The sequence below is a fragment of the Bos grunniens genome, chromosome 11 (assembly GCF_055505025.1).
Source record: "Bos grunniens cultivar Pamir isolate PY7600 chromosome 11, Bosgru_T2T1.0, whole genome shotgun sequence".
In the NCBI taxonomy this organism is placed as follows: Eukaryota; Metazoa; Chordata; class Mammalia; order Artiodactyla; family Bovidae; genus Bos; species Bos grunniens.
The window spans coordinates 96,941,036-96,957,140 of NC_141175.1; the positions used below are offsets into that span (position 1 = coordinate 96,941,036).

At 41.7% G+C, this 16,105-nt stretch overlaps 1 protein-coding gene across 11 annotated transcripts in view; it reads left to right on the forward strand.

Moving 5' to 3' along the window:
- The window catches only part of TET3 (tet methylcytosine dioxygenase 3), a 111,997-nt gene that overhangs the window by 72,742 nt on the left and 23,150 nt on the right, over nt 1-16,105 (forward strand). For 6 of the 11 annotated variants that reach the window (XM_086327654.1, XM_086327653.1, XM_086327658.1 and 3 more), the window contains 2 exons: nt 7,270-7,360; nt 14,515-14,608. In XM_086327654.1, coding sequence (XP_086183780.1) covers nt 7,270-7,360; nt 14,515-14,608 — 185 coding nt within the window. Of the gene's footprint in view, nt 1-7,269; nt 7,361-10,833; nt 10,918-13,169; nt 13,280-14,514; nt 14,609-16,105 lie in introns of those variants that run through there. The other 5 variants (XR_015137310.1, XM_086327661.1, XR_015137311.1 and 2 more) reach the window with 3 other exon arrangements.

Below are 16,105 nucleotides of genomic sequence, written 5' to 3' on the forward strand. Positions count from 1 at the left end.
GGTCTTTGGAGGACTGAGACCAGTTAGGAGACCATGACACTAATTCAAAGTGGGATGAAGCATCTCCATGGGCAGAAACCGTAAGCAGCAGGCAGCTTCCATCAGTTAATTCCTCTATTGATGAACACACCACTGCCAGCCATTTGTTTGTTTGTTTTAAACCGGAAATACAACTGAACTCATTTTCACAAACCTAGTCTTATCCTTAGTGTGGGTAATGACATAAACACCTTTATGTGTGTGTATATACTGAGGTATGTGTGATTGTGTGTATACTAACTGTAACATATTACACACGCTATACTGAAATTTGCTTGTTTTCCCACTTAAAATATCTTGGAGGCCATTTTTTGGTCTGTAAATCTGGAGCTGCTTCTTCCTTTTGGTAGGTGCTTAGTATTTCATTATATGGCTGTGCTATAATGTACTTACTACACATAATGTATTCTGGACATTTAGGTTTCTGATATTTTGCTGTTACAAATAATGCAGTGAGTATTCTTTTATATACATATCACTTTGTACATATGTACATATATCTCAGTTCCTAGAAATAAATTCTTAGAATTTGACATTCTTTGAAATCACTGAGGCAAGCAGATTGGGCATTTGTAATTTTAATGTAGTGCTAAAGTACTTTCTGTACTTTCCCTGTGCCCTAACCAACACGAGGAGTTATCAGTCTTTGATGGTGACTCATCTGAAAGGGAAAACTGGTGGTTTATTGTACCTTTATATATGTTTGACCCATTTTCATTCCCTTTCAAAGAACCAGTTTTATCCATTTTTCTTTTCCTCCTGTATTATTGACCTTACTTCGCTGTAGGAGCACTTGATATGTTAAAGAAAGCAACCGTTTGTCTGGTGTGAGATCCAAGTATTTCTCCCCAGTGTGGTGTTTTGTTTTTTGACTTGACTTTTGGTAGTTATTACTATAAATTTTTCTTTAGTTACATTTATCAGAGTTTGGGGAGTGTCTGTGTGTATTGGCTTCAGAATTTCATCTTAAAGAAGACCTTCCCATTTCCATGATTATATTTTTAAAACTCATCCATTTTTTTTTCTTCTAGAACTTGTGTAGTTTAATTTTTTGTATTTAAATCTTTCAACCGTTTGGAACGCATTTTGGGGTAAGGTATTCAGTATGGATCAGATTTTTCCCCAGTTCCAACACTATGCACTGAAAAATGCGTCTTTCCCCTATCTTCGTATATGTGGGTCTTATCTTACCAGCCAGACCATAAACTTTTTAAAGGCCCAATTAGTTATTGTTCTGTCTTGCTTTCCCCCTAAAACTGAGCGTAATGTTCTACATAGAATAGATGCAACGTTAATTTTTTACCTTTTAAAAGTTGTGAATTCCATATATTGGCAAGTACACAAAACATTTATGTACAGTTTAATGAACATTTATGAAATGAACACCCATGTAACCAGTGTCTAAATCAAGTAGTAGGCCATTTCCACTTCCCCAGAAATCCCCGGTCTGCCTTTCCCATTCACATTTCTCTCCCATCCCCCAGAGGCAACCGCTCTCTTGACTTGTGACAATGATTTCATAGTTTTTCTTTATATTAAGATTGAGCTATATGAAATCACCAGTTTTTTGTAGGTAAAAAAAAAATCACTGAATATCTAATTTAATTTAGACCTGTGGATCTCTGTTGGTTGAACCTGGTTTTGAATATTATTTAAATATAGTCTTACTGTATTATGTGCTGGGCGTCTTCCACCAGCTGTGGAGGTGGAGTACTCAGCCGTGTTGCTGCAGTTTGTCAGTTCTCACTGCAGGGTGTATGCTGTTACATGACTCTGCTGTGTTATATGACTCTGCTGTGTTTTCTGTGTCTGTTCCATTGTTGCTGGATTATGAGTTGTTTCCCGTTTTGACTACTGTGAATAACGTTGCTGTGAAAATCCTTGTACATGTTTTGATGCATGTGGCCAAGAACTCCTCTAGGACAAGCAAATTAGGGTCCCCTGCAGAGTGTGTTGTTTGTTTGTTTTATTTAAAAAAAAAACAAACATTTTTCCTTGGAGAAATTCTTTTCTGTTTTAAAGGACTTTTAACTTATTCATTGGACGTGCTGCCTCTTCACTGGTGCTCAGGCTTTTTTGTAGTTGTGGCAGGCGGGGGCTACTCTAATGTCAATGAGCAGGCATTGCCGTGGCTTCTCTTGTTGCAGAGCACCGGCTCAAGGGCGCACGGGCTTCAGCAGTTGCAGCTCCCGGGCTCTAGGGCACAGGCTTAATAGCTGTGGTGCACGGGCTTAGTTGTTCTGTGGCGTGTGGGATCTTCCTGGGTCAGGGACCAAACCTGTATCTCCTGAATTGGCAGGCGAATTCTTTACCACTGAGCCACCAGGGAAGCTCTGTTTTTAAAACTTTTTGTCACGAAATAATTTTACATTTATAGAAGAGTTGCACAGTTGATACAGAGTTCCTGTATGCCCTTTACCCAGTATACCCTAAATATAAATGTCTTACATAATTATGGTACATTTAAAACTAATACCTTAGTTGGTATAGTACTATTAACTATAGACTCTGGATTTTGTCAGTTTTCCGCGAATGTCCTTTTTCTGTTGTAGGAACCATTGCAGGATACCACATTGCGTTTAGCTGTATGTCTCCCTAGACATGACACAAAGTTACCAGCCGTAGTACAGTGCTTTACAGTATTTGTATAAAGTTCTTTTGTGTATTGCCTTACAGTATCCAGTCAATATAGCATTTTCTAGAGTTACTATTAGAGTTCTGTTTCTTTCTCTTAGAAAAATTCATATAAAACTTACCCATGTTGTTGTACGAATCAATTTTTTTAAATTGTGGTGAACTTCATATAACATAAAACTAAGCATTTTAAAGTGAGCAGTTCAGTGACATTTAGCAGCTTCACAGTGCTGTGAAATAACCACCTCTGTCTGATTCCAAAACACTTTCGTCACTCCAGAATAAAACCCTGTGCCTATTAAGTTGTAACTCTCCCTTCCTCCCTCCTCCCAGCCTCTGGCAACTATGATTCCGGCTTCTGTTTCTCTGGATTTACCTATTCTGGATATTTCATTTGAATGGAATTATGCAATATATGTGATATTTTGTGTCTTGACTTTTCCACTTAGCATAATGTTTTTCAAGGTATCTCCACACTGTAGCTTGTATCAGTAATTTATTCCTTTCTTTTTTAAAAATTGTGTTAAAATATATTTAATATAAATTTTGCCATTTTAATCATTGTTTAGTGCACAGTTTAGTGTCATTAACTACATTCACAATATTATGCAATCATCACCACTATCTGTTTCTAAAACTGTCTCAACACTCTAAACAAACTCTGTACCCATTAAGCAATAACTCCTCATTCCTCACTCCTCCCAGCTGCTGGAAGCCTCTAATCTAACTTGTTCCTTTATGAATTTGCCTATTCTAGGTATTTCATATAAGTGGATCATACAATATTTGTCCTCCTGTGTTTGGCTTATTTCACATCAGGAAGCTTGTACAAGCCTCTTATCCTCATCCATCAGAGGGCAGAGAGAAGGAGTAAGAACAGAAAACTAACCAAAATGATCACATGGATCATAGCCTTGTGTAGCTCAATGAAACCATGAGCCATGCCGTGCAGGGCCACCCAGGATGTTCAGGTCATGATGGGGAGTTTTGAGAAAACATGGTCTACCATAGAAGAGAATGGCAAACTACTTCAGCATTCTTGCCTTGAGCACCCCATGAACAGTATGAAAAGGCAAAAGATATGACACTGAAAGATGAGTCCCCGCCCCCCAGATCGGTAGGTGTCCATATGCTATTAGAGAAGAGCAGATAAATAGCTCCAGAAAAAATGAAGAGTCTGAGTCAAAGCAGAAACAATGCCCAGTTGTGGATGTGTCTGGATGGTGAAAGTAAAATCCAATGCTGTAAAGAGTATTGTTGCATAGCAACCTGGAATATTAGGTCCATGAATCAAGGTAAATTGGTAGTGTTCAAACAGGAGACGGCAAGAGTGAACATTGACATTTTAGGAATCAGTGAACTAAAATGGACGGGGATGGATGAACTTAATTCAGATGACTGTGTATCTACTACTGTGGGCAAGAACCCCTTAGAAGAAATGGGGTAGCCCTCATAGTCAACAAGAGAGTCTGAAATGCAGCTCTTGGGTATAATCTCAAAAACTACCAAATGATCTCAATTCGTTTCCAAGGCAAACCATTCAACATCACAGTAATCCAAGTCTGTGCCCCAACCACCAATGCCAAAGAAGCTGAAGTTGAGCGGTTCTGTGAAGACCTGCAAGACCTTCTAGAACTAACACTAAAAAAGATGTCCTTTTCATTGTAGGGGATTGGAATGCAAAAGTAGGAAGTCAAGAGATACCTGGAATAATAGGCAAATTTGGCCTTGGAGTACAAAATGAAGAAGGGTAAAGGCTAACAGAATTTCACCAAGAGAACGCACTGGTCATAGCAGACACCCTCTTCTGGCAGCACAAGCGATGACTCTCTGCACATGGACTTCACCAAATGGTCAATACTAAAATCAGATTGATTATATTCTTTGCAGCGGAAGATAGAGAAGCTCTATACAGTCAGCAAAAATAAGACCAGGAGCTGAGTGTGGCTCAGATCATGAGCTCCTTATTGCAAAATTCAGACTTGAATTGAAGAACGTAGGGAAAACCACTCGGGCACTCAGGTATGACTTAAATCAAACCCCTTATGCTTATATAAGTGACAAATAGATTCAAGGGATTAGATCTGGTAGACAGAGTGCTTGAAGAATTATGGATGGAGGTTCATAACCTTGTACAAGAAATGGAGACCAAAACCATCCCCAAGAAAAGGAAATGCAAGAAGGCAAAATGGTTGTCTGAGGAGGCTTTACAAATAGCTAAGAAAAGAAAAGAAGTGAAAGGCCAAGGAAGGGAAAGATATACACAACTGAATGCAGAGAATAGCAAGGAGAGATAAACAAGCCTTCTTAAGTAAACAATGCAATGAAATAGAGAAAATAGAATGGGAAAGACTAGAGATCTCTTCAAGAAAATTAGAGGTAACAAGGGAATGTTTGATGCAAAGATGGGGACAGTAAAGGACAGAAGCAGTAAGTGCCTAACAGAAACAGGAGAGATTAAGAAGAGGTGGCAAGAATACACAGAAAAACTGTACAAAAAAGTCTTAATGACCTGGATAACCACGATGGTGTGGTCACTCACTTAGAACCAGACATCTTGGAGTGTGAAGTCAAGTGGGCCTTAGGAAGCATCACTACAAACAAAGCTAGTGAAGATGATGACATTTCAGCTGAGCTTTTTAAAATCTGAAAAGATGCTCTTAAAGTACTGCATTCAATATGTCAGCAAATTTGGAAAACTTGGCAGTGGCCACAGGGCTAGAAAAGATCCGTTTTCATTCCAATCCCAAAGAAGAGTAATGCCAAAGAATTTTCAGGCTACTGCACAATTGTGCTCATTTCACATGCTAGCAAGGTAACGCTCAAAATCCTTCAAGCTAGCCTTCAACAGTACGTGAACCGAGAACTTCCAGATGTACAAACTGGATTTAGAAAGGGCAGAGGAATCAATGATAAATTGCCAACATCTATTGGATCATAGAAAAAGCAAGAGAATTCCAGAAAAACATCTGCTTCATTGACTACACTAAAGCCTTTGACTGTGTGGATCACAACAAACTGGGAAATTCTTAAAGAGATCAGAATACCAGATCACATTACCTGCCTCCTGAGAAACCTGTATGCAGGCCAAGAAACAACAGTTAGAACCAGACATGAAACAACAGACTGGTTCAAAATTGGGAAAGGAGTACATCAAGGCTGTATATTGTCACCCTGCTTATTTAACTTCTATGCAGAGTACATCATGCAAAATGCCAGGCCGGATGAATCACAAGGTGGAATCAAGATTGCTTGGAGAAATATCAATAACCTCAGAAATGCACATGACACCAACCTAATGACAGAAAATGAAGAGGAACTAAGGAGCCTCTTGATGAAGGTGAAAGAGGAGAGTAAAAAGCTGGCTTAAAACTCAACATTCAAAAACTAGGACCATGGCATCCGGTTCCATTACTTCATGACAAATAGATGGGAAGAAAATGGAAATAGTGACAGACTTTATTTTCCTGGGCTCCAAAATCACTGCAGATGGTGACTGCAGCCATGAAATTAAAAGACACTTGCTCCTTAGAAGAAAAGCTATGACAAATCTAGATAGCACATTAAACAGCAGAAACACAACTTTGTTGACAAAGGTGTGTATAGTCAAAGCTGTGGCTTTTCCAGTAGTCATGTATGGATCTGAGTGTTGGACCGTAAAGAAGTCTAAGTGCCCATGAATTTATGCTTTCAAACTGTGGTGCTGGAGAAAACTGTTGAGAATCCTTTGGACTGCAAGGAGATCAAATCAATCAATCCTAAAGGAAATCAGTCCTGAATATTCACTGGAAGGACAGATGCTGAAGCTGCAATATTTTGGCCACCTGATGTGAATAGTCGACTCATTGGAAAAGACCTTGATGCTGGGAAAGACTGAGGGAAAGAGGAGAATAGGGTGACAGAGAATCAGATGATTGGATGGCAGTATCGACTCAATGGACAAGTTTGAGCAAACTCAGGGAGATGGTGAAGGATAGGAAAGCCTGGCGTGCTGCAGTGCATAGGGTCACAAAGATGGGACACGACTGAGCAACTGGACAAGAATAGCAAAATGTTTTCCAGGTTCATCTATGTTATAGCATGTATCAGAGTAAATGCTTTTTATGGTCAAATAATATTCCATCGTATGGATATATCACATTTTGTTCATCTGTGTTGATGGACGCATCTGCTGTTTTTACCTTTGGCTCTCGTGAATATGCTGCAATGAACACTGCATACAGGTGCTGTTGGAGTCCTTGTTTTCAGTTTGTTTGGGATCCGTACCTTAAAATGGAGTGCTTTGCTAACCTCTGGTTTAGATTATATATAGTGATAAACTAAATGCCAAAGTGGTTAGACTTCAGTCTTGATAGTATGTAGTTTTATGAGATTTTAAAATTCTTGCCAAGTTGGTCTGTGTATAATGGTGTTTCATTGTGATTTTAATTTGTAGTTCCTGATTTCTAATGAGTTTGAATGTATTTTCACATGTTTGTAAGCCGTTTGAATTTCCTGCTTTATAATGTGCCATTCATTTTCCTGTTGGTGGTTTGCCTTCCTAAATTTCTGTTGGTGAATTGATGTCTCCAAATGATGTTTACTCTGTTTCTGCAGAACAAATAGTGGAGAAAGATGAAGGCCCATATTATACTCATCTGGGATCTGGCCCCACAGTAGCCTCCATCCGGGAACTCATGGAGGAGCGGTGAGTGACGCACAGATGTCCAAGGAGAAATGGGCAAGTTGTGAATAGAATGTGCATTTTAAGCACCTCTCGTTTTCATTGCCTTGTCCTAGACAGCCTACAGAAAGGAATCCCTGATACCCAGACTGTGGAAAGTTGAATGTGGGATTTTCCCCCCCTAGTGGTCTGGGTTTCTTTCTGTCTAGGTCTGCCCTTCGTATATCCCTCTGTCCCCGCTTTCTCTCACTCTTCATTGACAGTTTTCCTTAAAGAAACGGGGTTGAGTGGCTGTCTGTCCTGTGGAGTCCCCAGGGCTGCGTTTTGCACTGCCTTTCCTGTGGTGGTGCTCAACAGGTTCTTCTGCCCTGTGTCCTGTAGGTTGGCAGTTAGACCTAAAGGCTTGACCAGAATCTGTTTCTTTCTTTGAAAGCTACTTCCTAGGTGATGTTTTGTACCACCACTAGGAGGAATGTATGTCTCATATTTGGCCAGTGGGCACCTGTTTAGATGATCTCCTGACTCATTTTGGCATGATCCTAGGAATTCTTGATTTCTTTTATTTTTATGGGGGAAAAGTTATTTAGAAAAGAGATTCCAGGTGCTGGGAGTGCTCATTTCTCTAGGCCATTTCAAGTAGAAAGAGCCAAGATATATGTGTAGGTTTTTTATTTTTGTTATTGTTTGGTGATTAAGTACATTTGAGTTTATGTACACTTACAAGTCAACACAAGACTGTAGGGCTTTTACTTAACAGCTCTGTTTTGCTTTTTCAATAGTGGCTGCTACTGCTAAGTCACTTTAGTCATGTCCGACTCTGTGCGATCCCATAGACGGCAGCCCACCAGGCTCCCCCGTCCCTGGGATTCTCCAGGCAAGAACACTGGAGTGGGTTGCCATTTCCTTCTCCGATGCAGGAAAGTGAAAAGTGAAAGTGAAGTTGCTCAGTCGTGTCCGACTCTTAGCGACCCCATGGACTACAGCCTACCAGGCTCCTCCATCCATGGGATTTTCCAGGCAAGAGTACTGGAGTGGGGTGCCATTGCCTTCTCCGTTTAACAGTGAAAGTAGTTTTATATAAATAGAAACTTTTAAATCCATGTGTGTCCACAGTAGATACTAAATACTATGAGTTCCAGAGTGTAGAGAGGTAGAATAGCTTGGTGATTGAGAACGCTGAGACCCTGGAGCTAGACTAAGGTCCAGGCCTGGCCCTTCCACTACTGCTGAGTTCTTTGGTAAGTTGCTTTACTTCTGTGTGACTCGGTTTTCTTATCTACAGAATAGAGATGATAAACGTATGTACACTGAAGGAGAATTAATTATGAGGATAAACGGAACTGATGTCTGGAAAGCATCTGGTGCTTACTAGTAAATATTACATACGAGGTATCTATATCATATCCACATGGACTATGGGTTTTTTATAACTAATGTTTATTAATATTTTAATAGTAAAGTCACAGATTATGTAGGACATAAACATGTTTGGTCATACATATACATACAGATGTGGAAGGCCAAGGGCTGAGTGGCTTAGAATTTCCAGAAATTTGGGGACCAGATTTTATCTGACCAGTGTAGCTAAACTGACAAATTAGCAGGAAACATGATTTTGAACTGCATAACTATAGTGATGTCCCTGAATGAATAAAAGGTAAGGTGGATGGAGGACAGTGATCTGCTGTAAACACTCTTAATTATCCTGTACCATCTGGAAACATTTATATTCATAGTAGCCCATCAGAAAAGCATTTGATTAAAGACCCGATCTTTAAATTCAAGCCTGATTGAAAGAGCACCTCTGAGTCCATGAAAATCATCAAAAAGTCTACAGATTACAAATGTTGGCAAGGATGTGGAGAAAAGGGAACACTTAAAGCAGTATGTGGGCTTCCCTGATAGCTCAGTTGGTAAAGAATCTGCCTGCAATACAGGAGACCCCAGTTCAGTTCCTGGGTTGGGAACATCTGCTGGAGAAGGGATAGGCTACCCACTCCATTATTCTTGGGCTTCCCTTGTGGCTCAGCTGGTAAAGAATCCGCCTGCAATGTGGGATACTTGGGTTCGATCCTGGGTTAGGAAGATCCCCTGGAGTAGGGAAAGGCTACTTACTCCAGGATTCTGGCCCGGAGAAATCCATGGACTGTGTAGTATATGAAGTCACAAAGAGACGACACGACTGAGCGACTTTCACTTTCAAAACAGTATGTGGGATTGCTGAGAAAAACAGATATCATATTAACACAAACTATGTGCAATCTAGGAAAACAGTTCAGGTGAACCTGTGTGCAGGTCAGGAATAGAGATGCAGATGTCAGGAATGGACATATGGACAGGGCTTGTGGAGGAGATGGGAGAGGAGGGTTGGAGGAATTGGGAGAGTAGTGCTGACATATATATACACTACCATGTGTGAAATAGAGAGCTCATGAGAACCACCTCTGTAGCACAGGGAGCTCAGCTCCATGCTCTGTGATGACCTAGAGGGGTGGGATGTGGGGGTGGGGTGGGAGAGAGGTCCAAAAGGGAGGGGATGTATGTATACTTACAGCTGATTCACTTCATTGTACAGCAGAAACTAACACAACCTTGTAAGGCAATTATACTAAAAAAAACCCAATGTGTGTGGTTTTACACACACCCCTGCCTGTGCCCATGTGTATATGTGTTGCAGCTTTGAGGTTGGAGTGGGCATTATTTTGGCCAGCGATTTTTGTGAGGAATTTTGACACCATTGTTTACACGTTGAGGGCTGCAATGGAGTCAGATATACAAGTTTGATCTGAGATACTTTTTACATTTGTTCGTTTCTTGGTAACAATTTTATAAGATTTTTAGACACTTCTCTAAATAACTTTTAGTTATAGAAGAGTATGTTTTGAAATAAGGATTAAGAGATAATGGTACAGTTGAGATTTCTCCTTTCCTTTTTTCTCATTGCTTTAAAAATAACAGCCAAGTGTAGATTCTTCAGAAACTGATCCAAGGGAGGAATTCCTCTCAAGACCAGGAATACTTGTGTTTTTCCTCAGCAACTGGTTTATTTTTATCTTAAGGACCTTGTAAATCATGGAACAGATTGTGTTTCCATCTTTATGTTGGCTGTTAGTAAGCTGAGCACCAGATTTGTGTATCCTCATTAAGAGGAACGTAATTTCTCATCTTTGGCCCAGGGAAGTCTATGCAGGTTCACCCCTGAGTCTTCATTAGCTTCCTTGCTTTCTTATGCAATGAAATGTTCTAGACTCATCTCTTTAAAATATGCATAAGATCCCACTGTTTGCATTTTGCATACAAACGTCATGTCTGTCTGTTTCCCCCTTTACTCTGATTTCATCACCCGTTATTTTTATCACATAGACATCTTTTTAAGCTTCTTCTGCAACAAGGAGGGGAATGAATGATTGCTGAAACTCACCTCGATGGAAGTCTAGTTTGTGAATGATCCGAGCTATCTCTTTCTCTAGACTTCCCTCCCTACCCTTTCTCTGCAGGACCACTCTACAGCCAGGAGTTGGCCAAGACGAGGAGGGAAGAAAACTGAAATCCAGGGGATGTTGGTGCTTTTAGCTTATCTGGTAAAGACTTTGGAAGGAGGGGGAGGTTCAAAGCAAGTCATGAAATATTGTAAAATTTATTAATGGGCTCCATACCTCCAGGTACCCAAGTCCTTGTCATAGGTAACTGGAGTCAGGTGTTTAAACCCATATCTGAGAAAGGCCTGCTGCACAAGGCCACGTGTCCTCTAACTGGGAAGAGGATTCTCTGCAGCCTAGCAGTTCATTAAATGTTCTTTCTAGGAATGAAGCACCAACACCCTGCTAGCAAATCCTCTGGGTTTGGGGGGAACTGGTCTCATTAATGTGTGATGGAGGTAACCCCAAAAAAATCACAACTTTAGATGAGCGGTTATCAAACTTGAGCATGCTTCAGGTTTCCGGAGGACTTGTGAAAGCACAGATGGCTGGACCCCAGCCCAGAGTTTCTGAAACAGCAGGCCTGGGATGGGACTTGAGAGTCTGCATGCTGCTCCCAGCACCACCTTTGAGAATCACTGGCTAAGACGATCAAGTTACCCTTTAGAATAAAGTTTCAGCTTATCCTTGCAGACTTTAGGGTCTATGAGTTCACCTATATCCTAACCTCTTAATGATAGGCCAGAAACTAAGACATTTAAGAAAAAAAAAGTTAAATCCAGAGTTGTTGGTTGTCTTTAAACACAGAGACAGTTCTGGTTAAAAAAAAATTCTGCCTGATCAGACAGTGCTTGGCCCTTTTATTTGCTCTCAAATACAAAGTTCACTGCAAGAAGCATTTCTCATGAGGATAGGAGAGTGGGGAAGGTCTTGGTCAGAAAGCCCGAGTCTGTGTCCTCAGCTCACCGTTCTGTGGGGAACGATATCCTGTGGGTTTCAGTGAGAGCGGTATGGTCGCCTTGGGTCATTCTTCCCACAGCGGCCCCAGGACACTCTGCGCGCATGGGCCACTTCCTGATAAATGCTTGTGGGGTTGAAAGTTTTCCAGGAGTCAGACAAGAAGAGCAGCACTATCTGGTCTTTTCCTCTTGAGCCAGACCACGCTATATAAACTCGCGGGGTCCTGTCTGCAAACACATTCTATAGCATAGCCTGAGAACTTTAATGTAGCAGTTATCAGCTTTTCACTTCATTCCCGAGATCTTGAGTGAAATAGAGAACATTGAACTTAGAGAAACCTTAGATCAGCATTTTCAAAAGTACTTGTTTTCTTTTCCAGTTACAAAAATAAAACACGTCTATAAAAGGCCATTTAAAAAAAGCTTATAGTGAATAAAGCTCTCTAGTAATTATCCTCTGAGAAGAAAACATTTTTTCAAGTTTGATTTTTTTGTAAGCATTTACAAAGATACACATATGTGAACAGAGAAATTTTGAACAAAATGGGATCAAGAATACTATACCCATGTTGGTGGATACTTTCTCCTCCACTTAATTTTTTTCATGTCAGTACTTATAATTCTGTTGAATCCTTTTTGATAGCTATATGGTTTTCCGTTACATGGACATTTATTTAATTATGTTTTATTTAGCCAGTCCTATACTAGATATTTGGGCTTCCCTGGTGGCTCAGTGGTAAAGAATCTGCCTGCCAACACAGGAGACGCAGGTTCGATCCCTGGGTCAGGAAGATCTCCTGGAGAAGGAAATGACAACACACTCCAGTATTCTTGCCTGGGAAATACTGGAGACAGAGGAGCCTGGCGGGCCACAATCCATGGGGTCACAAAAGAGTCGAACACAACTCAGCAACTAAACGACAACAATACTGGATATTTTCGTTGTTTCTAAATTTTCTTGTTGATGCAATAATATCTTGTTCCTAAATCTTGGTGTATTTGTACAAGTTATGTCAGAGATAGAGATTCCTAGAAGTGAAGTGGATAATTATATATAAGTATATGTATTTATATAAAGAATATGTAAAACAGTAGTAGTTACGATAATTATGATACAAATGCCTAGTAGTTATGATAACATTACCCTCTATTAAATAATATACTGAAATAATATGCCACGACCAAATTGGATTCATTACAGAACTATAACAATTGCTGGATTTAGACAGTCTGTTAAAATAACATACCTTGTTAATTGGCCAAAGGAGAAAAACCATTCTTCTCTGTCCTTAGTTGTTAAAAATGTATTTGATAAAATTGATCAATTCTTTTTTTAAAGTTTTTAAAAAATGTATGTATGGCTGTGTCGGGTCTTTGTTACTACATGTGGGCTTTCTCTAGTTGCGGTGACTGGGGGCTCCTCTCTAACTGCCATGCATGGGTTTCCCATTGCAGTGGCTTCTCTTGTTGCAGAGCATGGGCTTTAGGGCGCACGGACTTAGTTGCCACTCAGCACGTGAAGTCCTCCCGGAACAGGGATCAAACCCATGTCCCTGCATTGACAGGTGAATTCTTAACCATTGGACCACCAAAATTGATCAATTCTTGATTACAAATTCTTAGAACAGGAAACCCTTAATAGAGCTCTTCAAAATAAGGGAGTCTCTGTCTCTAGCCCAAAGTTAGCAGGCTGCATGCTCTGGGGTGAATAGTTGGAAACATTTCCAGGAAAGTCAGGAAATAAGCAAAGATGCCTGCAAGAGCTCTGGAAGCTCTAGCCAGTACAGACAGACAGGAGACTGAAGTAGAGCCATGGAAAGTGGAAATAAGAAGCTAGCAAATAACCGTTATTCTCAGATGATACAATATTGTATTAGAAGCTATTAAAAATAAGACAATTTAATAAGATGGATGTTTGCAGTGTTACTGGGCTCTTCCTTTGTGCCAGAAACTTTGACGTATTGGCCAGGAAGTTCATTCAGGTTTGCCAGCCCCTGTTCCCGAATGGACTTTTTGGCCAACCCAGTGCTTTAAGGCACTCCCAAGCCTAGGAGACAGGAACCATTTTTATGTCCATTTTACGGATGAGGAAACTGAGGCTTAGAGAAGTTCGGCCGTTTGGCCACAGTCTTGTAACAGAAGGGCTGCGTGGGCTCTCAGGCCGCAGCTCTCTGACCCCGTGGCTGCGCTGTAGCCAGCGTTGCCCCTGGGTAGATGTGTGCCCTTGAGCAGGTCAGTTCAGCTCCGAGGGCCACAGTTTCCTCACCTCTGAACGTGGCGAATCCCTGAGTGTGTGCACGTGTGTGTGGGCCAGGGCAGGAGTGTGTGCAGGAACCAGGCGTCTTTACTGTAAGTCCAAGGGGATCTCGGAGCCAGTTTCTACTGGGAGGCCACTGTTAAATGTCATTTGGGGATTGTTGAAAGAGAGTAATAAGGATTTCCCCATTTGTTTTCTTTTGTCTATTGAATTTTACTGACTTCATAAGTAGCTGAGACTGCTAACAGGGCTGGATACAAATGCCTATGCTGAGCCTTTGGTTTGAGTGCTCAGAGAGAATTATCAGAGACCTTGTGCCCTGGGGCAGGATGGAGCCAGGTGGGCCAGAGGCCCTGAGGTCTGTAAGTGGAGTTGTGTTCCCAGAGGCTCGAACACAGAATAAACGTTTAAATCTTTCTCTCCCTTCTCTGTTGCCCCCATAATAACTAGAAACCCAAGCGGAAAAACCCTGAGACTTGCCTTATTACCAGGACTCCTTTGGGATTCAGTTGTGCTAATGGTGGCTTCTGTCTTGCTCTCCAGGTACGGAGAGAAGGGGAAAGCCATCCGGATCGAGAAGGTCATCTACACGGGAAAGGAAGGGAAGAGCTCACGTGGCTGCCCCATCGCAAAGTGGGTACGTGTCAAAGCTCCACAGCCCAAACTGGACTGGGGAGTGGGGGGCAGACGTGTGCACTTTCCAGGGAGCTGTGAGCCAGCATCTGGTGCTGTTAGGGTCATCTTCCCCCAGCCTCAACTTTTGGTCCTGTCTTTGTTTAAATGCCAGCTCCTGATGTCCACGGCTAGCCTTGGAACTTCTCTAGTTGTTATGCTCAACTTGTACTGCCCTGTGGTTCAGGGCTGCAGGGGAAGGAGATGCGGAAGCTAGCTGGAGACATCATCTTGCTCAAGGCTGGGCCCCACCGTGACTCCTCTGCCCGCTCTGCGTGCCCTGGCGCTGGGTGCCCCTGTCTCTAGTCCATAAGAACTAAGCCTCTGAGCACAATCAGGACAGCATTGCATCTGCTTGATTTCTGAGCCAGTGTTTCCTGTAGGCAGCCTGCGTATCATGGCAGAGGGAGCACCAGTAACTCAGACCCCAGTTTCACCCAAAGTTTTCTGACCCGTCCTTCCAGCTCTCACAGAGCACTTTAGAACCACTATAGAACCCGTGCCCAGAGCAGCAGCAAATTTATCAGGTAGCTGTTTGCTCACTGCTTGATAGGGAGAATATGCATGGAAAATAGGAGGCTCTGTCCCTGTATTCAAACTGCTTATGATGTAGAGACAGCAGGAAGTAAGATCGTGGAGACTTGAATAATCAAAGTTTAACATTGAGAGGCAGGCTTGGTGCTGTTGAGTTCAGGGCCAAGGGATGTGAGGGGCAGGAGGAGTTCAGGCTGGGTCTTCCAGAGAAGGTGGATATGCATGGGGCCATATTAAATGGGCGAGGAAAAGGTGGAAGCATTCCTGGTGAGGAGAGTCGTGTGGGCAAAGGGAGAAAGGCAGGGTGAACATACACTCAGCTCATTTCGAGTGAAGGATGGTAGTAACATGAGCTTTGTCAGACTCTGTTTTTACCTGGTCTATATGCCATCCCTTTGCACCTCTATGTTTAATGAAAATACTAGGTATCTAAACCTGAACTACCATGTATCTATTTGTAGCAATTTTCAGACAGTAGCACAGAATGATCTGGGAAAATCTGAAATACATAAGAGTATTCACGGGCATATAGAAGAATGTTTTCCCCACCCTTGTGAAAGATGGTCATTACAGTAGGAGGTTAATTACTTCTCTGGCTGATCAGGGTGGGGTGTTATCCCTCCCAGAGACCCCATCAGGGAAGTGGTCTCCTTCCCTTCCTCTTGCTGATTTATGTAGTTGTTGAGGAATTCCAGAGTATCCGGCAAGAAACTGAAGATCCCTGGGGCATTGGCAGACTTTTCAGCTTCAGAAACAGTTGCCACCTTAAAGAAAACAGTTGGCTCTGTGGACAGTGTTGAGGATAAGAATATGCATCTTAGTCCTCAGACACCCATGGTGAAAGTTTAGCTCTTGACCAGCGCTCATGTGTCTCTGCTGAGGGCTGGGGAGGAAGGCGCCCAGATGAAGTGTGAGATCCGTTTCTGGG